This window comes from Dendropsophus ebraccatus, chromosome 8, assembly GCF_027789765.1.
Source record: "Dendropsophus ebraccatus isolate aDenEbr1 chromosome 8, aDenEbr1.pat, whole genome shotgun sequence".
Lineage (NCBI taxonomy): Eukaryota > Metazoa > Chordata > Amphibia > Anura > Hylidae > Dendropsophus > Dendropsophus ebraccatus.
In genome coordinates this window covers 6552863-6579401 of record NC_091461.1, presented here as the reverse complement: position 1 = coordinate 6579401, position 26539 = coordinate 6552863, and the positions used below count along the sequence as shown (strand labels likewise).

At 44.2% G+C, this 26539-nt stretch overlaps 1 protein-coding gene across 1 annotated transcript in view; it reads left to right on the top strand.

Annotated features, from left to right (window-relative positions):
* The window catches only part of LOC138799015 (pancreatic lipase-related protein 2-like), a 60707-nt gene that overhangs the window by 20603 nt on the left and 13565 nt on the right, over positions 1–26539 (top strand). Inside the window, exons 2-7 of the mRNA XM_069979709.1 lie at positions 8011–8113; positions 8981–9026; positions 19847–19998; positions 25242–25367; positions 25797–25931; positions 26010–26118. Of these exons, the coding sequence (XP_069835810.1) occupies positions 8984–9026; positions 19847–19998; positions 25242–25367; positions 25797–25931; positions 26010–26118 (565 nt within the window). The 5' untranslated portion in view covers positions 8011–8113; positions 8981–8983. The remainder of the gene's footprint in view (positions 1–8010; positions 8114–8980; positions 9027–19846; positions 19999–25241; positions 25368–25796; positions 25932–26009; positions 26119–26539) is intronic.

Here is a 26539-nt window from a genome sequence, read left to right as displayed (position 1 = left end):
AAAGTGTTAACCGTAGCGGCTTTACATCTCTCCCCCAATGGAATATTGTCCCTTACCGCCCAAGAGGTAGCTGATTACCTCATACAATGTGCTCTAGCAAAACACAACAATCCCTGAGCTCCAATCCAATGGAGTACTCTTCCAATAGTACTCGACCAATGGAGACTCTTGAACAACTATTCCATTGGGTATTTTTTTTGCTTATTCCCTCTGTGATTGTTGTGTTTTGTTGGTCTACTATTCATTGCCCCGATAGCTAGAATCCTTCTACTCACTGACGAGGGGCAATACCCCGAAACAGCTGTGGATGGATGCCTGGCTTTAATATTTTCTTTGTCACAATACTCTCAACTGAGTTATGGGCCACCATGGTATTTCCCTATTTGTGTCCCTATACTCGCAACCGGATACGTATCAGGGTGGTTTGGTGATCTCCCCCCTTGGCCGCAGCCTCCTTCCTTGGAGGGAACCCCGCTATTCCCGTGTTTTGAGACTCATAACCGAGGCACCACTGACCCTTTTTTTGTGTAGAATGTGCTTTGATGGAGCGGGGACCTTTGGTTGTGTAGCATAATCTAGTAAGGTCCTAGATCCATCTGGATAGAGAACTTACTTGTCCGTACACCTTGGTTGGGTCCTGAAAAAGAACAAAAATGCTTCTGTCTTCTGGAATTCTGCTGTTTTGTCTAGATAGATAGATAGATAGATAGATAGATAGATAGATAGAGAGGGAGAGCTTCACGCCCAGATATAGTTGCTTGTCAGGGTCCTATTATATGGGCAGACTATGGCCCGAACATTTTAGTAAACAAGTGCCGATTTGCTAGATCGGCACTCGTTTACTGGACCTATTAGGCGGTCTGATAATCCGCTTGTGATTGGCTAAGTGGCCGGTCAGCTGACAAGTCACTCGGACGCTGCAGCCGTGGGGACCGTGAATCTGCGGAGCACAGGAGAGAAGACCGGGAGCGGGGAGAGGTAAAGTATTAGGTGCTTGGGCAATTGTCAGCCATCAGCGACGCATCACTATTACACGTAGCAATGCGTGGTCGGCGCCCAAAGATTTTAGGTCCAAACCTAAAAACCCAAAGCTGATCGTTGTCCCTATTACACGGAGCGGCACTTCTGGACATAAGCAGTTACAAAATTTACTTTTATTCGTGCATCTAGAAACTTTTAAAGTGCATGATAGGACCTACGCATTTCAGGCGGCTGTGCTTAATCATGGTGACACCATAGAAGTTGTCTGACTGGACCTGGATGACCTGATGCTTCAGATGATTGAAGTGCATCAAGCCAGCCTTATTGCCATGAGCTCCTTGGAGGAAAAGGGGCTTCTCTTCTTGGGACCATTTGTGTTGTACCCACTCTGTCCCTACATGGGCACTACATTGGACGCATCCATCACTAACCAAAGCTGTTGAACCAGGGACTTCCCCCGATGCAGCTGAGGAGTAGATAGCCACCAGAGAAGACTTTCTTTGACTGCTGGGATAAAAGGCTTCAGGTGATCTAGTCCTTTTCTTGACTTGTCCCAGAAGTGGAGAAAGTCTCTGAAGGACACGAAAGTGAGAGGTACTCTTCTGTGCTGCAGGTTAAGAAGTCTAGAATCTTGATAGCTGCTCATACTGCAAGATTTGCATCTATGATGTAACCTAGAAATTGTATTCTCGATGATGGAATGAGAGACAACTTCCTGACGTTTATAATGAACCTGTGGGAGCGTAATGTCCTGGTGATGAGACAGGACTTCTTCCAAGGATGATCTCAGCAACCGTTCATCCAAATATGACGGTATGAAGATCCCTTCCATCCTGATGTCTGCTGATGCTAGGACCACTGCGACTTCTGCGAACACATGAGAGGCTGAGCTGATGCCTTCCTTGGCTGTCTGCGAGGTGAACCACTGGCCCTGCCGAAGGGCTTTTTTATTTGACGTCTGCAGAAAGTTGACTCCTTTATCCTCATTCAAAGATTTCAAGATGTCCTTCAACTGAGGCCCGAACAAGGAGGATGGATGGAAGGGGAGGGCACAGAAATTATGTTCGGGTGTGGTATCCCCCGATCACTGCCTCAGCCACATTAGAGGTAGCCATAGACCTGCGGCATCCCCGGACCACTGCCTCAGCCACATTAGAGGTAGCCATAGACCTGCGGCATCCCCAGACCACTGCCTCAGCCACATTAGGGGTAGCCATAGACCTGCGGCATCCCCGGACCACTGCCTCAGCCACATTAGAGGTAGCCATAGACCTGTGGCATCCCCAGACCACTGCCTCAGCCACATTAGAGGTAGCCATAGACCTGCGGCATCCCCAGACCACTGCCTCAGCCACATTAGAGGTAGCCATGGACCTGCGGCATCCCCAGACCACTGCCTCAGCCACATTAGAGGTAGCCATGGACCTGCGGCATCCCCAGACCACTGCCTCAGCCACATTAGAGGTAGCCATGGACCTGCGGCATCCCCAGACCACTGCCTCAGCCACATTAGAGGTAGCCATGGACCTGCGGCATCCCCAGACCACTGCCTCAGCCACATTAGAGGTAGCCATAGACCTGGCGGCAGACTCCTCGTATTGTAGCTTTGTAGGTCTTGCTGTGCTCTGACTGGTTATAACTAATTATTCTATTACGTATTGCTATTCTATCCGGGTAGATGAGTTCTCTGTAACCCATGGTGTGCTGCCATAGGACCATCAGGAAATACTGTACCATATACCAGCACATCCCATATACTATATATCAGCACATCCCATATACTATATATCAGCACATCCGATATACCATGTACTGTAAACCAGCACATACATTATACTATATATGTCAGGATGGTATCTCTGCAGAGCATTATGCGCCCCTCTGCTCGTGCTGTTCGGCCGAGAAGGCACTGATTTTCTTGTATCCTGTTTCTGTGTTTTGTTTTGCTGTGTGTGAACTCTGGTTTATTGCTCACCTGGGTTGGGAGACACACCCGACTTCACCTGCTGAGTTCTGTCTGGCCATGTCAGGGTTAATCTGTGTTCTGGTTCTGCTGTGACTGACAGGTCTTCCTGCCAGTGATCTGGTTTGTTCTCAGCTGTCTGTGCTTGGAGTTCAGGGGGATGGTCCAATTATGTTCTGGATCAGAACCCTGGCCTCCTACATAACTACCTCAGTCTTGGATATCATTGCTGGTTATTGAGTCTCTGCCTGCTTGTGGATTCTGTTTCTTTGCATCTCCTGACTACTGCTTTGTGTTCTGACTATCCTTGCTAGCCGCCTGCCCCTGACCATATCGCTTGTTTGTTGACTCTGATTATAGGATTGTGATTTTGTACTGTGCTGCCCGATTGTTGTGACCCGGACTGTCGACTATTCTTTATTGTGTTTTGTCTGTCTGTCTTGTCTTTGTGTCCCACCTAGCCAGTGCAGGGACTGCCGCCCAGTTGCTCGCCGCCATCTTAGGGCGGATTGTGGCAAATAGGTAGAGGACAGTGGGCGGGGCTGAGCTTGGGGCTCACTGACTTGTCTTGTCCTGCTGTCCGGTTCCTAACAATATACCAGCACATTCTATATACCATATACTGTATACCAGCACATCCCATATACCATATACTGTATACCAGCACATCCCATATACCATATACTGTATACCAGCACATCCCATATACCATATACTGTATACCAGCACATCCCATATACCATATACTGTATACCAGCACATTCTATATACCATATACTGTATACCAGCACATACCATATACTGTATGCCAGCACATCCCATATACCATATACTGTATACCAGCACATCCCATATACTGTATACCAGCACATCCCATATACTGTATACCAGCACATCCCATATACTGTATACCAGCACATCCCATATACCATATACTGTATACCAGCACATCCCATATACCATATACTATATACTAGCACATCCCATATACCAGTGATTTTCAACGTTTTTTGAGCCGCGGCACACTTTTTATACCAAAATGGCACAAATGGACACTACAACAGTATATATTATACATATAGTTAATAATATAGATTCTAAATGTATTTATACTCACTCAGTGTGAAACCTGGGCCTGTTTTCTTCTTCCCCCTGTGCTTCTCTCCACCATACTTCTCCCCCCTGCTTCTCTCCACCATACTTCTCCCCCCTGCTTCTCTCCTGTGCTTCTCCCCCCTGCTTCTCTCCTGTGCTTCTCTCCACCATACTTCTCTCTCCACCATACTTCTCCCCCCTGCTTCTCTCCACCATACTTCTCCCCCCTGCTTCTCTCCTGTGCTTCTCCCCCCTGCTTCTCTCCTGTGCTTCTCTCCACCATACTTCTCTCTCCACCATACTTCTCCCCCCTGCTTCTCTCCACCATACTTCTCCCCCTGCTTCTCTCCTGTGCTTCTCTCCCCCATGCTTCTCTCCACCATACTTCTCTCCTGTGCTTCTCTCCACCATACTTCTCCCCCCTGCTTCTCTCCACCATACTTCTCCCCCATGCTTCTGTCCTGTGCTTCTCTCCTGTGCTTCTCTCCCCCATGCTTCTCTCCTGTGCTTCTCTCCACCATACTTCTCTCCCCCATGCTTCTCTCCTGTGCTTCTCTCCACCATACTTCTCCCCCTGCTTCTCTCCTGTGCTCCTCTCCCCCATGCTTCTCTTCCCCCTGCTTCTCTCCGCTGTTTCTCTCCCCCGTCCCCAGGTTTCTCTCCCCCCCCCCCCTTCCTTCTCACCTCCTCCGAGATGGTTGCCACTGCTGTCCGCCTCACCTACTTAGCCGCCCGTAGGGCCCAGACGTGCTCCTCCAATAAACGGAGACTGGGAGCGTGGTGCGCGGGCCGTAGCGCACACGTTGATTGGATGCGTGCATTGCGGCCCGCTGCAGCGCACCACGCAACTGCCCACAATATAATCCGCCACTGATCGCTGCGCATTGCCGGGGAACAAAACACAGGGGCACCATAGTTTGGGGAACTTTCCCTGCGGCACACCCAACCATGTGTCGCGGTACACTATACTGTATACCAGCACATCCCATATACCATATTGCAGCACATCCCAGATCTCACATATAGTGTGCAGCTTATAAGTGTAAGTGTCCAAAGGTCATAAAGTCCTATAACTCAGGTAAGGAATAGTGATGAGCGAATACTGTTCAATCGAATATTCAATAAATATTCGATAAGCGTTCAACTCCCCCAGCTTCTGGTTTTTACCTCCAAGTGGTCGAATAGATGTTTTTCAATAATCGAATACTTGTTCCCATTGACTTTAATGGGATCGAATATTCGATTGAATATTTGAATATTCGGGAGATATTCGTACGAATATCGAATATTCAAATATTTCACTATTCGCTCATCACTAGTAAGGAAGAAAGATTCAGTACAGGTATATACAGTCTAGGTAGAGAGCAGGTATATAGAGTGCAGGTATATACAGTCCAGGTAGAGAGCAGGTATAAAGAGTTCAGGTATATACAGTCCAGGTAGAGTGCAGGTATATAGAGTGCAGGTATATACAGTCCAGGTAGAGAGCAGGTATATAGAGTACAGGTATATACAGTCCAGGTAGAGTGCAGGTATATAGAGTGCAGGTATATACAGTCCAGGTAGAGTGCAGGTATATAGAGTGCAGGTATATAGAGTGCAGGTATATACAGTCCAGGTATATAGAGTGCAGGTATATACAGTCCAGGTAGAGAGCAGGTATATAGAGTACAGGTATATACAGTCCAGGTAGAGAGCAGGTATATAGAGTACAGGTATATACAGTCCAGGTAGAGAGCAGGTATATAGAGTGCAGGTATATACAGTCCAGGTAGAGTGCAGGTATATAGAGTACAGGTATATACAGTCCAGGTAGAGAGCAGGTATATAGAAAACAGGTATATACAGTCCAGGTAGAGCAGGTATATAGAGTGCAGGTATATAGAAAACGGGTATATACAGTCCAGGTAGAGAGCAAGTATATAGAGTGCAGGTATATACAGTCCAGGTAGAGTGCAGGTATATAGAGTACAGGTATATACAGTCCAGGTAGAGAGCAGGTATATAGAGTACAGGTATATACAGTCCAGGTAGAGAGCAGGTATATACAGTCCAGGTAGAGAGCAGGTATATAGAGTGCAGGTATATACAGTCCAGGTAGAGTACAGATATATAGAGTGCAGGTATATACAGTCCAGGTAGAGAGCAGGTATATAGAGTACAGGTATATACAGTCCAGGTAGAGAACAGGTAGATAGAGTACAGGTATATACAGTCCAGGTAGAAAGCAGGTATATAGAGTACAGGTATATACAGTCCAGGTAGAGTACAGGTTTATAGAGTGCAGGTATATACAGTCCAGGTAGAGTGCAGGTATATAGAGTGCAGGTATATAGAAAACAGGTATATACAGTCCAGGTAGAGCAGGTATATAGAGTGCAGTTATATAGAAGACAGGTATATACAGTCCAGGTAGAGAGCAGGTATATAGAGTGCAGGTATATACAGTCCAGGTATATAGAGTGCAGGTATATACAGTCCAGGTAGAGTACAGGTTTATAGAGTGCAGGTATATACAGTCCAGGTAGAGAGCAGGTATATAGAGTACAGGTATATACAGTCCAGGTAGAGAGCAGGTATATAGAGTGCAGGTATATACAGTCCAGGTATATAGAGTGCAGGTATATAGAGTACAGGTTTATACAGTCCAGGTAGAGTACAGGTTTATAGAGTGCAGGTATATAGAAAACAGGTATATACAGTCCAGGTAGAGCAGGTATATAGAGTGCAGGTATATAGAAAACAGGTATATACAGTCCAGGTAGAGCAGGTATATAGAGTGCAGGTATATAGAAAACAGGTATATACAGTCCAGTTAGAGAGCAGGTATATAGAGTGCAGGTATATACAGTCCAGGTATATAGAGTGCAGGTATATACAGTCCAGGTACAAAGCAGGTATATAGAGTACAGGTATATACAGTCCAGGTAGAAAGCAGGTATAAAGAGTGCAGGTATATACAGTGCAGGTAGAGTACAGGTATATAGAATGCAGGTATATACAGTCCAGGTAGAGAGCAGGTATATAGAGTAGAGGTATATACAGTCCAGGTAGAGAACATGTACATAGAGTACAGGTATATACAGTCCAGGTAGAGAACAGGTAGATAGAGTACAGGTATATACAGTCCAGGTAGAGAGCAGGTATATAGAGTACAGGTATATACAGTCCAGGTAGAAAGCAGGTATATAGAGTGCAGGTATATACAGTCCAGGTAGAGTACAGGTATATAGAGTGCAGGTATATACAGTCCAGGTAGAGAGCAGGTATATAGAGTACAGGTATATACAGTCCAGGTAGAGTGCAGGTATATAGAGTGCAGGTATATAGAAAACAGGTATATACAGTCCAGGTAGAGCAGGTGTATAGAGTGCAGTTATATAGAAGACAGGTATATACAGTCCAGGTAGAGAGCAGGTATATAGAGTGCAGGTATATACAGTTAAGGTATATAGAGTGCAGGTATATACAGTCCAGGTAGAGTACAGGTATATAGATTGCAGGTATATACAGTCCAGGTAGAGTACAGGTATATAGAGTACAGGTATATACAGTCCAGGTAGAAAGCAGGTATATAGAGTACAGGTATATACAGTCCAGGTAGAGTACAGGTTTATAGAGTGCAGGTATATACAGTCCAGGTAGAGTACAGGTATATAGAGTACAGGTATATACAGTCCAGGTATATGCTGTCCAGACTCTATATAGACTCTTAGGTATCTCAGGTGACTTGTCCTTCTATACACAATGACTATGTTTGGCACTTGATACCCAGAATGCAGTTCTGCTGCCCTGACCCCTGACCCGCCAACCTGTCACATAGATTGTTACATTGTGTCCAGTGGGATGACAAGAAGAAATAAAGTGCAAATAATTGATCGCTGACAGCTGTCCATCTCCGGGCCGGAATTACTGGTTTGTGAAGAATTATCTGTTCTATAATATTTGACCCCTGACCCCGTTATTATTAGGATCCTCTCCAGACATGACGCCCCTCCCCATGTGAGGACTATATGAGGGCGACTACCCCGGCTCCCTGCACCTCACCGGCACTCAGGTGGCGTCCACTACAAGGTGAGTCCTGATAAGGAGCGATATTGGCCGCACATTGGCCGCACATTGGCCGCACATTAGTAGCACATTGGCCGCACATTGGCCGCACATTGGCCGCACATTGGCCGCACATTAGTAGCACATTGGCCGCACATTGGCTGCACATTGGCCGCACATTGGACGCACATTAGCCACACATTGGTCGCACAATGGCTGCACATTGGCCGCACATTGGTCGCACAATGGCTGCACATTGGCCGCACATTAGTCGCACATTGGCCGCACATTAGTCGCACATTAGTCGCACATTGGCCGTCCATTGGCCGCACATTGGCCGCACATCAGCCATACATTGGCCGCACAATGACCGAAAAATTAGCCGCACATTAGTCGCACATTGGCCGCTCATTGGTCGCACATTGGTCGCACATTGGACACACATTGGACGCACATCAGCCATACATTGGCCGCACATTGACCGAAAAATTAGCCGCACATTGGCCGCACATTAGCCGCTCATTGGCCGCACTTTAGTCGCACATTAGCCACTCATTGGCTGCTCATTGGCCGCACATTGGTCACACATTAGCCGCACATTAGCCACACGTTGGCCGCACATTAGCCACACATTGGTCACACATTAGCCACACATTGGCCACACATTAGCCGCACATTAGCCGCACGTTGGCCGCACATTAGCCGCTCATTAGTCGCACATTAGCCATACATTGGCCGCACATTAGCCGCACGTTATCCGCACATTATCCGCACATCGGCCGCACATTGGCCGCTCATTGGCCGCGTGGCTCTCCAGACACCTAATGCTTCTGCTTCCTTCCATCTGATGGTGGTCGTCCTCATGTCTGATATCCGGCTCCTGTTTTGCAGATCATGGCCGCCCTCCCTGTTCTCGCTTTGCTCTCTGTTCTCTCTGGTGAGTGATGATTTACTTATATTACCGATGTATAATGCACAGGCCTGTATGTGCCACTAGGGGGCAGCATCTACATGATAAATAATAATAATGTAACCAGAATTATTTTTGAGAATGGAGAAAAAAATTCTTTCTCCTTTGGTTGAATCTACATGGGTCAATGCCGATGAGATATTTAAAGGAAGCGATGGGTGAAGCTGTCTCCTCTGTGTGGTGAAGTTAAAGGGGTAGTTCACAAGAAAAACTGGTGCCAAATACTTGTAATTTACTTCTATTGAAAAATCTCCAGTCGTCTGGTACTAATCAGCTGCTTTATGTCCTGCAGGAAGTGGTGTATTCTCTCCAGTCTGACACAGTGCTCTCTGCTGCCACCTCTGTCCATGTCAGGAACTGTCCAGAGCCGGAGAGGTTTTCTATGGGGATTTGCTGCTGCTCTTGACAGTTCCTGACATGGACAGAGGTGGCAGCAGAGAGCACTGTGTCAGACTGGAAAGAATACACCACTTCCTGCAGGACAAACAGCAGCTGATAAGTACTGGACGACTGGAGATTTTTTAATAGAAGTAGTTTATATATCTCTGGCACCAGTTGATTTGAAAGAAACATTTCTTTTGTAAACAATCCCTTCAACTGGGCTGTGAGTGACCCTGGTCACAAATAGACTAAAACTCACCAGGACGAATGGCCAATCATCTTAGCGTTTGTCTGTGTGTGATATGGAATGATTAAAGGGAACCCGTCACCATGAAAATGCTACCCCAGCTACCCCATCATGTTATAGAGCAGGAGGCGCTGAGCGGATCGATATATAGCTTCATGGGGAAAGAGTCAGTAGAACTTGTCATTTATTGATTGAAGTCTCTGATGTTTCCTTGGTAAAGAGTCCAGTCCATTGAGTGACTCCGCCCACTGGACTCCTTATGACAGAATGAGACGGCTTTCAGTTATACTGACTGTTTCCCCATAAAGTTATATATCAATCTCTTCCTGCTCTATAACCTGATGCTGATAGATTAGATAGCGATGTCTTGGTGAAGGTTCCCTTTCATCTTTTGGAATAGTTACAGTCATACATCTGAATAGTTACAGTCATACATCTGAATAGTTACAGTCATACTTCTGACTAGTTACAGTCATACATCTGAATAGTTACAGTCATACATCGGAATAGTTACAGTCATACATCTGAATAGTTACAGTCATACATCTGAATAGTTACAGTCATACTTCTGACTAGTTACAGTCATACATCGGAATAGTTACAGTCATACATCTGAATAGTTACAGTCATACATCGGAATAGTTACAGTCATACATCTGAATAGTTACAGTCATACATCGGAATAGTTACAGTCATACATCTGAATAGTTACAGTCATACATCGGAGTAGTTACAGTCATACATCTGAATAGTTACAGTCATACATCTGAATAGTTAGTCATACATCTGAAGTTACAGTCATACATCGGAGTAGTTACAGTCATACATCGGAGTGGTTACAGTCATACATCGGAATAGTTACAGTCATACATCGGAGTAGTTACAGTCATACATCTGAATAGTTACAGTCATACTTCTGACTAGTTACAGTCATACATCGGAATAGTTACAGTCATACATCTGGATAGTTACAGTCGGCAGCTTGTTTGGTCTTGTACAGCCCCCTATAAGCCAGGCCCTGATTTCAGCTGATGGCAGATCCCCTGCAGATTGGGTTGTGCATTTATTGCTCCACATATCGGCCACAATCTGTATCTGTACTGAGTGCTGCCCATCTCCCATCTCCTTTACACAGAGAGATTTATCTGACAGATGTTTGAAGCCAAAGCCAGGAACAGACTATAAACTGAGAACAGTTAATAAAGGAAAAACTGAGATTCCTCCTCTTTTCAACTCCATTCCTGGCTTTGGCTTCAAAAATCTGTCAGCTAAATCTGTCTGTGTGAATGCACCAGGGTTAAGGTACCATGCTGTGTACCTGGTGACCCTGTTATCTGTGCTGTAATCATTTACATTGCCCTCCTGGTTCTCTTATCATGTTACAACCATCAGCCCTGAATCTCTACAGCACCAGCTGTTATCAGAGGAGGTACTACAACTCCCAGCATATCCTGAGGGCTGCAGACTGTCAGTAAATGCTGGAAGTTGTAGTGTTTGCAGCTGTTGTACTTGGAGGATTCTTGGTGTATTGTATACTGGAGGCTTTGTGGGAGATCAGTATACATAGTTCTGTGGGGGCTCAGTATGTGGATGAGACCCCAGAACAGAACTGATACCGTTATATACCGTTACTGACCAAATCCAATACACCAGTATATAAGAAACATATATTGTCACTGTGACCACAACCATTACCACCCCATACTAACTAATACCACCAAACCATAACTGAGATCCAGTATAACAAGACCAATAATACCAGTATAAAGGAAACAAATATCACAACCCCTTCACCACCACCGCCATTACTAACTAACATCCACCGTACAAATACCAGGATCCTCCCCATAGAAGGTTCTCATTATTATAATGTGTCAGATGGTCGTGATCTCATGTGTAATCGAAGCTGCATAATGAGCTGCTAGATAGCCACTTCCTACTGGATATCTATCTATCTATCTATCTATCTCCTATCTATCTATCTATCTATCTCCTATCTATCTATCTATCTATCTATCTATCTCCTATCTATCTATCTCCTATCTATCTATCTATCTATCTATCTATCTATCTATCTATCTATCTATCTCCTATCTATCTATCTATCTATCTCCTATCTATCTATCTATCTATCTATCTATCTATCTCCTATCTATCTATCTATCTATCTATCTATCTATCTATCTATCGATCTATCTATCTATCTATCTCCTATCTATCTATCTATCTATCTATCTATCTCCTATCTATCTATCTATCTATCTATCTCCTATCTATCTATCTATCTATCTATCTATCTATCTATCTATCTATCTCCTATCTATCTATCTATCTATCTATCTATCTATCTATCTATCTATCTATCTATCTATCTCCTATCTATCTATCTATCTCCTATCTATCTATCTCCTATCTATCTATCTCCTATCTATCTATCTCCTATCTATCTATCTATCTATCTCCTATCTATCTATCTATCTATCTATCTATCTGTCTGTCTATCTATCTATCTATCTATCTATCTATCTATCTATCTCCTATCTATCTATCTATCTATCTATCTATCTATCTCCTATCTATCTATCTATCTATCTATCTATCTATCTATCTATCTATCTCCTATCTATCTATCTATCTATCTATCTATCTATCTATCTATCTATCTATCTCCTATCTATCTATCTATCTCCTATCTATCTATCTATCTATCTATCTATCTATCTATCTATCTATCTATCTATCTCCTATCTATCTATCTCCTATCTATCTATCTTCTATCTATCTATCTATCTATCTATCTATCTCCTATCTATCTATCTCCTATCTATCTATCTATCTATCTATGTATGTATCTATCTATCTATCTCCTATCTATCTATCTATCTATCTATCTAAAAAATAAGAAAGTCCTGCAGCACTCCTCAATGTATAAGAGGGTGGGTGCCAAGCGGTCAGCACACGGGACCAATGGTGCGTAGTATATAGACAGGTAGAAAACCGCAGCACTCAAAATACGATCAAAAAAGCGTGACGTTTATTCCACCCAAAACTTGCGACGTTTCGCTCCCACACAGTGTCACTGCTTGAAAAAGCTCCCAGTGTGGGAGCGAAACGTCGCAAGTTTTGGGTGGAATAAACTTCACGCTTTTTTGATCGTATTTTGAGTGCTGCGGTTTTCTACCTGTCTATCTATCTATCTATCTATCTATCTCCTATCTATCTATCTATCTATCTATTTATCTATTTATCTATCTATCTATCTATCTATCTCCTATCTATCTATCTCCTATCTATCTATCTATCTATCTATCTATCTATCTATTTATCTATCTATCTATCTCCTATCTATCTCCTATCTATCTATCTATCTATCTATCTATCTCCTATCTATCTATCTCCTATCTATCTATCTATCTATCTATCTATCTATCTATCTATCTATCTATCTATTTATCTATCTATCTATCTCCTATCTATCTTCTATCTATCTATCTATCTATCTATCTATCTATCTCCTATCTATCTATCTCCTATCTATCTATCTATCTATCTATCTATCTATCTATCTATCTATCTATTTATCTATCTATCTATCTATCTATCCATCCATCTATTATCCATCTCCTATCTATCTATCTATCTATCTATCTATCTATCTATCTCCTATCTATCTATCTATCTATCTATCTATCTATCTATCTATCTATCTCCTATCTATCTATCTATCTTCTATCTATCTATCTATCTATCTATCTCCTATCTATCTATCTATCTATCTATCTATCTATCTCCTATCTATCTATCTATCCATCTCCTATCTATCTATCTATCTCCTATCTATCTATCTATCTATCTATCTATCTATCTATCTATCTCCTATCTATCTCCTATCTATCTATCTATCTATCTATCTATCTATCTCCTATCTATCTATCTCCTATCTATCTATCTATCTATCTATCTATCTATCTATCTCCTATCTATCTATCTATCTATCTATCTATCTATCTATCTCCTATCTATTTATCTATCTATCTCCTATCTATCTATCTATCTATCTATCTATCTATCTATCTATCTCCTATCTATCTATCTATCTATCTATCTATCTATCTATCTATCTATCTCCTATCTATCTATCTATCTCCTATCTATCTATCTATCTATCTATCTATCTCCTATCTATCTATCTCCTATCTATCTATCTTCTATCTATCTATCTATCTATCTATCTATCTATCTATCTATCTATCTATCTATCTCCTATCTATCTATCTCCTATCTATCTATCTATCTATCTATGTATGTATCTATCTATCTATCTCCTATCTATCTATCTAAAAAATAAGAAAGTCCTGCAGCACTCCTCAATGTATAAGAGGGTGGGTGCCAAGCGGTCAGCACACGGGACCAATGGTGCGTAGTATATAGACAGGTAGAAAACCGCAGCACTCAAAATACGATCAAAAAAGCGTGACGTTTATTCCACCCAAAACTTGCGACGTTTCGCTCCCACACAGTGTCACTGCTTGAAAAAGCTCCCAGTGTGGGAGCGAAACGTCGCAAGTTTTGGGTGGAATAAACTTCACGCTTTTTTGATCGTATTTTGAGTGCTGCGGTTTTCTACCTGTCTATCTATCTATCTATCTATCTATCTATCTATCTCCTATCTATCTATCTATCTATCTATCTATTTATCTATTTATCTATCTATCTATCTATCTATCTATCTCCTATCTATCTATCTCCTATCTATCTATCTATCTATCTATCTATCTATTTATCTATCTATCTATCTCCTATCTATCTCCTATCTATCTATCTATCTATCTATCTATCTATCTATCTATCTATCTCCTATCTATCTATCTCCTATCTATCTATCTATCTATCTATCTATTTATCTATCTATCTATCTCCTATCTATCTTCTATCTATCTATCTATCTATCTATCTATCTCCTATCTATCTATCTCCTATCTATCTATCTATCTATCTATCTATCTATCTATCTATTTATCTATCTATCTATCTATCTATCTATCTATCTATCTATCTATCTATCCATCCATCTATTATCCATCTCCTATCTATCTATCTATCTATCTATCTATCTATCTATCTATCTCCTATCTATCTATCTATCTATCTATCTATCTATCTATCTATCTATCTCCTATCTATCTATCTATCTTCTATCTATCTATCTATCTATCTCCTATCTATCTATCTATCTATCTATCTATCTATCTATCTATCTATCCATCTCCTATCTATCTATCTATCTCCTATCTATCTATCTATCTATCTATCTATCTATCTATCTATCTATCTCCTATCTATCTCCTATCTATCTATCTATCTATCTATCTATCTATCTATCTATCTATCTCCTATCTATCTATCTCCTATCTATCTATCTATCTATCTATCTATCTATCTATCTCCTATCTATCTATCTATCTATCTATCTATCTATCTATCTATCTATCTATCTATCTCCTATCTATCTCCTATCTATCCATCTCCTATCTATCTATCTCCTATCTATCCATCTCCTATCTATCTATCTATCTCCTATCTATCTATCTATCTATCTATCTATCTATCTATCTATCTATCTATCTATCTCCTATCTATCTCCTATCTATCTATCTATCTATCTATCTATCTATCTATCTATCTCCTATCTATCTATCTATCTATCTATCTATCTATCTATCTATCTATCTCCTATCTATCTATCTATCTATCTATCTATCTATCTATCTATCTATCTATCTCCTATCTATCTCCTATCTATCCATCTCCTATCTATCTATCTCCTATCTATCTATCTCCTATCTATCTATCTATTTATCTATCTATCTCCTATCTATCTATCTATCTATCTATCTATCTATCTATCTATCTATCTATCTCCTATCTATCTATCTATCTATCTATCTATCTATCTATCTATCTGTCTGTCTGTCTGTCTGTCTGTCTATCTATCTATCTCTCTCTCTATCTCTCTATCAGGTATAAGAACACAGACAATAGAGCACACTTGTCAAACTCCGTCCCTCCAGTTGTTACAAAACTACAAATCCCATCATGACGAGACAGATAAAGCATGACGGGAATTGTAGTTTTGCAACACCTGGAGGGACGGAGTTTGACACCCCTGATAAGTTATAAGACCGTCTGCATGAAGAGACGTCCACTTTTCCTTTTCTTCTCCATCTATCTCCGGCCATCATGAAGGCTTCTCTGGCCATGACTCCTCCTCTCCACGGGATCTGTCAGACAGACATTTTAGGCTTCTTGCTCCAGCAACATCCTCATTTATACATACCTCCCCCATATAGAATAGCTCCCCGCTGCACATCTCTCCATATAGAAAAGCCCCCCTTCTGCACATCTCTCTATATAGAAAAGCCCCTCTGTGCATCCCCCATATAGAATAGCCCCCCTGTGCATCCTCCCCTTATAGAATAGCCCCCCTGTGCATCCCCCCTTATAAAATAGCCCCCCTGTGCATCCCCCCTTATAAAATAGCCCCCCTGTGCATCCCCCCTTATAGAATAGCCCCCCCGTGCATCCCCCTTATAGAATAGCCCCCCCTGTGCATCCCCCTAATAGAATAGCCCCCCCTGTGCATCCCCCTAATAGAATAGCCCCCCTGTGCATTTTCCCTTATAAAATAGCCCCCCTGTGCATCCCCCCTCATAGAATAGCCCCCCCCTGTGCATCCCCCTTATAGAATAGCCCCCCTGTGCATCCCCCCCATATAGAATAGCCCCCCCATGCATCCCCCCATATAGAATAGCCCCCCCTGTGCATCCCCCTTATAGAATAGCCCCCCTGTGCATCCCCCCATATAGAATAGCCCCCCCTGTGCATCCCCCTTATAGAATAGCCCCCCTGTGCATCCCCCCATATAGAATAGCCCCCCTGTGCATCCCCCTTATAGAATAGCCCCCCTGTGCATCCCCCTTATAGAATAGCCCCCCTGTGCACCCCCCCCTTATAGAATAGCCCCCCTGTGCATCCCCCTTATAGAATAGCCCCCTGTGCACCCCCCATATAGAATAGCCCCCCCTGCATCCCCCCATATAGAATAGCCCCCCTGTACATCCCCCTTATAGAATAGCCCCCCTGTGCATCCCCCTTATAGAATAGCCCCCCTGTGCATCCCCCTTATAGAATAGCCCCCCTGTGCATCCCCCTTATAGAATAGCCCCCCTGTGCACCCCCCCCCCTTATAGAATAGCCCCCCTGTGCACCCCCCATATAGAATAGCCCCCTGTGCACCCCCCATATAGAATAGCCCCCCTGTGCAATCCCTTATATAGAATAGCCCCCCTGTGCATCCCCCTTATAGAATAGCCCCCCTGTGCACCCCCCCATATAGAATAGCCCCCCTGTGCACCCCCCCATATAGAATAGCCCCCCTGTGCAATCCCTTATATAGAATAGCCCCCCCCCTGCATCCCCCCATATAGAATAGCCCCCCTGCTGTACATCCCCCCATATAGAATAGCCCCCCCTAAGCATCCCCCCTCATAGAATACCCCCCCCCCCCCCCCTGTGCATTCTCCTTTATAGAATACCTTCCCCCCCCCCCCGGGTGGCCACATGTGAAGGGGTTTAAAAAAAAAAAAATAAGAAAAACAACTCACCTCTCCTCGGGGAGGGTCTTCAGTCTGCAGCAGCTTCTCCCTGCTGCTGCAGCACGGCGGCTCCTCTCTCCGCTCTCAGGTCCTCAGCGGCGCGTCAGGGAAGTGACGTCACCGCTGGGGACCTGATGTAGGTGCCTGCAGACGTGCCTGCGCGCGGCTCCTGGGGGGATCAGGCGGCCCAGAAGAGACTGAGGCCGCCGGCCACGCTATTCTTTCAGTCTCAATTATAGCAGAGGGTCGGCCACGGGTCGCGGCCCACTTATTGGTGGGGAAGACCGGCCCGGGGGGCACGTGCCCCCTTGCCCCCCGGCCCAGCCCGCCCCTGTCTTACACAGATCTCTCCACCAACTAAACTAATAGAGAAGGAAGAAGCTGAGCCCCTCCGGCCCCCGGGCTGCCCCCTCCATTGATTATCATTAGAGAGTGCAGACCAGCCGGGGAGTCAATAGAGTAACATGAGATTTCCTACCCACACTCATACCCACTATACCCACACTCATACCCACACTCATACCCACTATACCCACACTCATACCCACACTCATACCCACTATACCCACACTCATACCCAGTATATCTACACTTATACCCACACTCATACCCAGTATATCTACATTCATACCCACACTCATACCCAGTATATCTACACTCATAGCCACACTCGTACCCAGTATATCTACACTCATACCCACACTCATACCCAGTATATCTACACTCATACCCACACTCATACCCAGTATATCTACATTCATACCCACACTCATACCCAGTATATCTACACTCATAGCCACACTCGTACCCAGTATATCTACACTCATACCCACACTCATACCCACACTCATACCCACACTCATACCCAGTATATCTACATTCATACCCACACTCATACCCAGTATATCTACACTCATACCCACTATACCCACACTCATACCCAGTATATCTACACTCATACCCACTATACCCACACTCATACCCACACTCATACCCAGTATATCTACACTCATACCCACTATACCCACACTCATACCCAGTATATCTACACTCATACCCACACTCATACCCAGTAAATCTACACTCATACCCACACTCGTACCCAGTATATCTACACTCATACCCACACTCGTACCCAGTATATCTACACTCATACCCACACTCATACCCACTATACCCACACTCATACCCAGTATATCTACATTCATACCCACACTCATACCCAGTATATCTACACTCATACCCACTATACCCACACTCATACCCACACTCATACCCAGTATATCTACACTCATACCCACACTCATACCCAGTATATCTACACTCATACCCACACTCATACCCAGTATATCTACACTCATACCCACACTCGTACCCAGTATATCTACACTCATACCCACACTCATACCCAGTATATCTACACTCATACCCACACTCGTACCCAGTATATCTACACTCATACCCACACTCATACCCACTATACCCACACTCATACCCAGTATATCTACATTCATACCCACTATACCCACACTCATACCCACTATACCCACACTCATACCCAGTATATCTACATTCATACCCACTATACCCACACTCATACCCAGTATATCTACATTCATACCCACTATACCCACACTCATACCCAGTATATCAACATTCATACCCATTATACCCACACTCATACCCAGTATATCTACATTCATACCCACTATACTCATACCCACTATACCCACCCTCATACCCACTATATCCACATTCATACCCACTATACTCATACCCACTATACCCACACTCATACCCACTATATCCACATTCATACCCACTATACCCACACTAATACCCAGTATATCTACATTCATACCCAGTATATCTACATTCATACCCACTATACCCACACTCATACCCAGTATATGTACATTCATACCCACTATATCTACACTCATACCCACTATACCCACACTCATACCCAGTATATCTACATTCATACCCAGTATATCTACATTCATACCCACTATACCCACACTCATACCCAGTATACTCATATCCACTATACTCACGCTCATACCCACGATACTCACGCTCATACCCACTATACTCACACTCATACCCACATACTCACATTCATACCCATTGTACTCACATTCATACCCACATACTCACATTCATACCCACTATATTCACATTTATACCCACTATATAAAGGACTTTATAAAGTGCATGGTTCAGGTGAATGGTTCAGGTCAGTCTCCCCTCTATATATATATTATTTTACGTTACCACCCAGGACACTGTACAAATATATAATAATAGTAATCATTGCTGATGTATATAATGAATGAGCCGTCCATAGATTGTAATGTTAGAGTATATAAGCCGGAGCAGAGGTCTCCACCTGTGGGGCTCAGGTTATGCAGTAGCGGCCACAGATTGGAGACCACTTAAAATACATATTGTACAAATAGAATAACATATATAGATAATGTACTGTTTGTTTCCTATATTAGCGGAGGAGTGCTACGACCGGCTGGGGTGCTTCACAAACAAAGTGCCATGGGCTGGGACCCTACAGAGGCCGGTAAGCCGCTTACCCTGGGCTCCGGAGAAGATGAACATCCGATTCCTGCTCTACACCAGGGACAATCTGAACTCCTATCAGGTAAGTTTTTTCTACCTTATAACTAAATTAAAGGGGAACTCCAGAGATTTTTTTTTTTGCTGAGAGTTATACTTTAAAAGGAATCTGTCAGCACCTGGATCCTACCAAAGAGTCAAAGAGGAGTTGTGGCTCAGCTTTTGTGCTGGCACACCTCACCACTCCTTCCTCCTCCCTCTTCTTCATGAATAATCTCTGCTGCTCGGCCTCCTGCTCGCTACCACTGAGTGTTTATTCCAGGCATAAACTGCCTACAGAGGACCAATCTGCAATCAGATATGGTTGAATCTCCTAACCTAACTGTGTTGGCGCTGTGGTCTAGGAGTAATTTACCTGTCTAGAGACCAACAACATGTTTTTCCTGGGTTCATTTTTCCTATTGAAATTAAAATATATATATTTTTTTCCTTCTCATCATTGTATAAAAAAAAAACCTGAATGAATGTATTACTATTTATGTTTATATAAGCCTTACTCCTGCACAACTTAAATGTGTTGAGTGCCTTTTTTCTTATATATACCCCTAGACCCCAGCGCCAACACAGTGAGACTAGGCGATTCAGCTATATCTGATTTCATATCAGTTTGTGTCTGAAATAAACACTCAGAGACACTGGCTGGCAGCTGGGCGAGCAGGAGGCCGGGCAGCAGAGATCATTCATGAAGATGAGGGAGGAGGAAGGAGTGGTGAGGCGGCCATAGTGTGGCACAAATGCTGAGCCACAACTCCTCTTTGACTCTTCATTACAGTAGCAGACCTGAGATTGCGCTTAGTCCGCTGCACAAATTACCAAAAGGCACCGCGCTCACCGGGGGACTGTAAGCTACAGCACACTGTCCGCACCTCAGGGACCTGACAGATTCCCTTAAACACATTGAATTTTATTGATTTTCATCAAAATACACCATAGTGTAAAAATGGAGACTTCTGGAAGGGAGGGCAGCAGGGTTCATCCATCCTACATATAAAATGAACTAAATCCCTGAAAATAAATATAACATTTGCATCTAATAAAGGGGTTATCCAGCACTGCAATTTTTTTTAACATGTTGCTGCCACATTAGTTAATAGTTATGCTTACCTCTCCATGCTCCTCCAGTGTCCCGATGTGGTCACCCATGGTCCCCCGTATGTAGCTGTCATTACTTCCGAGGCGAGTTTGTCTTAGGAGTGACAGCCAATCACTGGCCATGGCGCTGACACTCCTGAGACAAGCTCTTCTTGGAAGTAACAGTGGGAAGGGAACTGCATCGGGACACTGGGGGAGCACAGAGAGGTAAGCATATAATGTTTGTTATGTTTACTAATATTGCAGCAACATGTTAAAAATATTTGTAGTGCTGGATGACCCCTTTAAACAATATACGTGAGCCTCAAACTAAAATATTCTTGAAGCTTAAAGGAGAAGTCCGGTGTCGGACCTTTATTTCAAAAGTGCAGTGGAGGACATAGCTGAACAGAACAGCATGCATCTACCTTCCCCGCTCCAGAGTCGGGGTCCTCTGTCCCCGGCTCCGGTTCCCCGGCCACTTTCTGGTCTGAGCGGGGACCTGGGTTGCGATGTGACAGCCCAACTAAACCAGTCAGTGGTCGTAGTGGAATCCCGCCTTGGCCGCTGACTGGCTGAGCAGCCTAACACGTCACAACCCGGGTCTCCTCTCTAACAAGGAAGCAACCGGGGACCTGGGGGTCCAGATCAGCGGCACACGGCATTAGTGCTGGAGCCGGGGAGGTGAGAGCATGTTATTTCTTTCAGCCTCCCCAGCACTTTTACAAAAAATCACCCTGCCCGGAGTTGTCCTTTATTAGTCCATCTTACCCAAACCCACCAAGAACAGTAGGCTTGGCTATAGGCAGAGGTGGGGGTGACCTCCGTGTGCGCTGTATTTATCACAATTTAGACAGACTGCAGAGAGACAAAAAGAGTTCACAGAACCCACCAAAGGGCTTGATTCACAGTTCCCACTGCTCGGTACTGCCCTATAATGTCTTCTGTGGTGAAAATGTGTGAGGCCATGTTCACACATCAGGATGGGGACCATTATTTGCAACCGCCATTAACAAACGGCAGCTGTGTTCACACTACGTATATTTCAGTCAGTATATTTATATTTCAGTCAGTATTGTGCTCCTCATATTGCAACCAAAACCAGGAGTGGATTAAAAACACAGAAAGGATCTGTTCACACAATGGTGAAATTGAGTGGATGGCCGTCATATAACGGTAAATAACTGCCATTATTTCAATACAACGGCCGTTGTTTTAAAATAACAGCAAATATTTGACATTAAATGACGGCCATCCACTCAATTTCAACATTGTGTGAACAGAGACTTTCTGTGTTTTTAATCCACTCCTGGTTTTGGTTGCAATATGAGGACCAAAATACTGACTGAAATATAAATATACTGACTGAAATATACGTAGTGTGAACACAGCCTTATAAAGGTGTAAATTGTTGCTGGAATCTACACCAACTATGAGCTGGTGTAGATTTCAGAGAGAGTGAAGCGGTAGTGCCAAAGGTACAGGAAATACATCATATGGAGATGTGTGCCAGGATGTTCGGAGAGATGTGTGCCGGGATGTACGGAGAGATGTGTGCTGGGATGTATGGAGAGATGTGTGCTGGGATGTATGGAGAGATGTGTGCCGGGATGTATGGAGATATGTGCCGGGATGTATGTATGATGTGTGGTAGGATGTATGGAGAAATGTGTGCCGTGATGTATGGAGAAATGTGTGCCGTGATGTATGGAGAGATGTGTTCCGGGATGTGTGCTGGAATGTAAGTGGAGATGTGTGTGTATGTATGTATGATGTGTGCCGGGATGTATGGAGAGATGTGTGCCGGGATGTATGGAGAGATGTGTGCCGGGATGTATGGAGAGATGTGTGCCGGGAAGTATGGAGAGATGTGTGCTGGAATGTAAGTGGAGATGTTTGCCGGGATGTATGTATGATGTGTGCCGGGATGTATGAAGAGATGTGTGCTGGAATGTAAGTGGAGATGTTTGCCGGGATGTATGATGTGTGCCGGGATGTATGATGTGTGCCGGGATGTATGGAGAGATGTGTGCCGGGATGTATGGAGAGATGTGTGCCGGGATGTATGTATGATGTGTGCCGGGATGTATGTATGATGTGCCGGGATGTATGTATGATGTGTGGTAGGATGTATGGAGAAATGTGTGTCGGGATGTATGGAGAAATGTGTGCCGGGATGTATGGAGAGATATGTGCCGGGATGTATGGAGATATGTGCCGGGATGTATGGAGATATGTGCCGGGATGTATGGAGAGATGTGTGCCGGGATGTATGGAGAGATGTGTGCCGGGATGTATGGAGAGATGTGTGTCGGGATGTGTGCTGGAATGTAAGTGGAGATGTGTGTGTATGTATGTATGATGTGTGCCGGGATGTATGTATGTGTGTTGGGATGTATGTATGATGTGTGCCGGGATGTATGGAGAGATGTGTGCTGGGATGTATGTATGATGTGTGCCGGGATGTATGTATGATGTGTGCCGGGATGTATGTATGTGTGTCGGGATGTATGTATGATGTGTGCCGGGATGTATGGAGAGATGTGTGCTGGGATGTATGTATGATGTGTGCCGGGATGTATGTATGATGTGTGCCGGGATGTATGTATGATGTGTGCCGGGATGTATGGAGAGATGTGTGCTGGAATGTAAGTGGAGATGTTTGCCGGGATGTATGTATGATGTGTGCCGGGATGTATGATGTGTGCCGGGATGTATGGAGAGATGTGTGCCGGGATGCATGTATGATGTGTGCCGGGATGTATGTATGATGTGCCGGGATGTATGTATGATGTGTGGTAGGATGTATGGAGAAATGTGTGCCGTGATGTATGGAGAGATGTGTGCTGGAATGTAAGTGGAGATGTGTGTGTATGTATGTATGATGTGTGCCGGGATGTATGTATGATGTGTGCCGGGATGTATGGAGAGATGTGTGCCGGGATGTATGTATGATGTGTGCCGGGATGTTCGGAGAGATGTGTGCTGGGATGTACGGAGAGATGTGTGCCGGGATGTATGGAGAGATATGTGCTGGGATGTAGGGAGAGATGTGTGCTGGGATGTACGGAGAGATGTGTGCTGGGATGTACGGAGAGATGTGTGCCGGGATGTATGGAGAGATATGTGCCGAGATGTATGGAGAGATGTGTGCCGGGATGTAAGTGGAGATGTTTGCCGGGATGTATGTATGATGTTTGCCGGGATGTATGTATGATGTGTGTCGGGATGTATGTATGATGTGTGCCGGGATGTATGGAGAGATGTGTGCCGGGATGTATGGAGAGATGTGTGCCGGGATGTATGGAGAGATGTGTGCCGGGATGTATGGAGAGATGTGTGCCGGGATGCATGTATGATGTGTGCCGGGATGTATGTATGATGTGCCGGGATGTATGTATGATGTGTGCCGGGATGTATGGAGAGATGTGTGCCGGGATGTGTGCTGGAATGTAAGTGGAGATGTGTGTGTATGTATGATGTGTGCCGGGATGTATGTATGATGTGTGCCGGGATGTATGTATGATGTGTGCCGGGATGTAAGTGGAGATGTTTGCCGGGATGTATGTATGATGTGTTCCGGGATGTATGTATGATGTGTGCCGGGAATCGGGATGTATGTATGATGTGTGCCGGGATGTATGGAGAGATGTGTGCCGGGATGTATGTATGATGTTTGCCGGGATGTACGGAGAGATGTGTGCCGGGATGTATGTATGATGTGTGCTGGGATGTAGGGAGAGATGTGTGCCGGGATGTATGGAGAGATGTGTGCCGGGATGTATGTATGATGTGTGCCGGGATGTATGGAGAGATGTGTGCCGGGATGTAAGTGGAGATGTTTGCCGGGATGTATGTATGATGTGTGCCGGGATGTATGTATGATGTGTGCCGGGATGTATGGAGAGATGTGTGCCGGGATGTAAGTGGAGATGTTTGCCGGGATGTAAGTGGAGATGTTTGCCGGGATGTATGTATGATGTGTGCCGGGATGTATGTATGATGTGTGCCGGGATATATGTATGTATGATGTGTACCCCTACAGCTTCTCTGTGCATTATGGGGGGACTTATAAAGGCCAGCGTATGACATTTCCATCGTGATAATTCCCCCATATATAATATTAGCATTAGGATAATGTAATTGTGTTTCTTTTACGGTTGATGTTGACCTCATGTTTCCATTGTCTCCCGGCAGCAACTCAGCGCCATCAATAACACTACAATCTCTAAATCCAATTTTCAACCAAATCGGAAGACTCACATCATCATCCATGGATTTTTAGATAATGGACAGAAAAGCTGGATGGTGGACATGTGCCAGGTGGGTGCAAGAACTGATGAGTAGTAATGATAGTTGTGTTCATAGGGTCTCCTCCTCTGATCAAATACATGGCCCATATACTCTATAGCTGATCTCTGTTGCTATGCTTCATCTCCCAAGCTGATGGTGGTCGGGTGGTCGGTGCTATAGTCTCATCTGCTTTGGGTGAAGGTAGCAACTAGAACGGGAGTTTGTGCTTAGGGAACATACAAGTCTTTGGTTACATGTTTGAATCAGATGTTAACTGGTAACTGGAACCAACTGGGCTTAAGGCTTTTCCCAGGACCTAGCAGAGAGTTCCTACCCCTTCCCTGATGTTGCGAGGGCTGACCAACCTGAAGTGTGTGCAATGGAACGGATTACCGGGGCCACAGGGGACCCCAGAGCCACATTTCTCCCATGTCTCACCATGTTCTCTGCTATTTCCAGGCCATCTTACAGGTGGAAAACATCAATTGTATCTGCGTTGATTGGAAGGGCGGCTCACAGACTCTCTACACCCAGGCGGCCAATAACATCCGTGTGGTGGGGGCAGAAGTCGCCTATTTCGTGAACACTCTCGAGGTAAGACCCTGGGCTGATGCCACATATAATCTGACAGATCTACAGGATTCTCTTTCTGATAGATTTTTTCTATTATAGAAAATCTATAACTACCCCCCGTCTAATGTTCACCTCATCGGGCACAGCCTGGGGGCGCACACTGCTGGTGAAGCTGGGAAACGACAGCCGGGAATCGGAAGGATAACTGGTGGGTGTGAAGAAGAGTCGCTTCCTGATGGACGGGATATCTATAATGCGGATAACATAGCCATTCCTTTACATTTCCTTGATATGTTTCTATTTATCTGTGATTTGATTTTTCACATATTTTGGGGGGTTACCAAGGTGGCAAGTTTTTATTCGGACACAAAAACGTAGCAAACCACGCTCATACTCATGCAGGAAATGAGGTGAATCTGGGGCACTAAAGAGCGGCCAACAACTTGGTAGGATCCATCCTTAAGACTTTGTCGGTAATGTTATAGCCTAGGAACGGTAGACTGGACCTCTAAATACATTGTACCAGCTTGGCGTAGAGACGATTGTTCCCCAGATGACTGAGCACCAGGTGCACATATTTCTGATACGACTCCTGCGAGAAGATTAAAATATTTTCTAAGTAACTGACC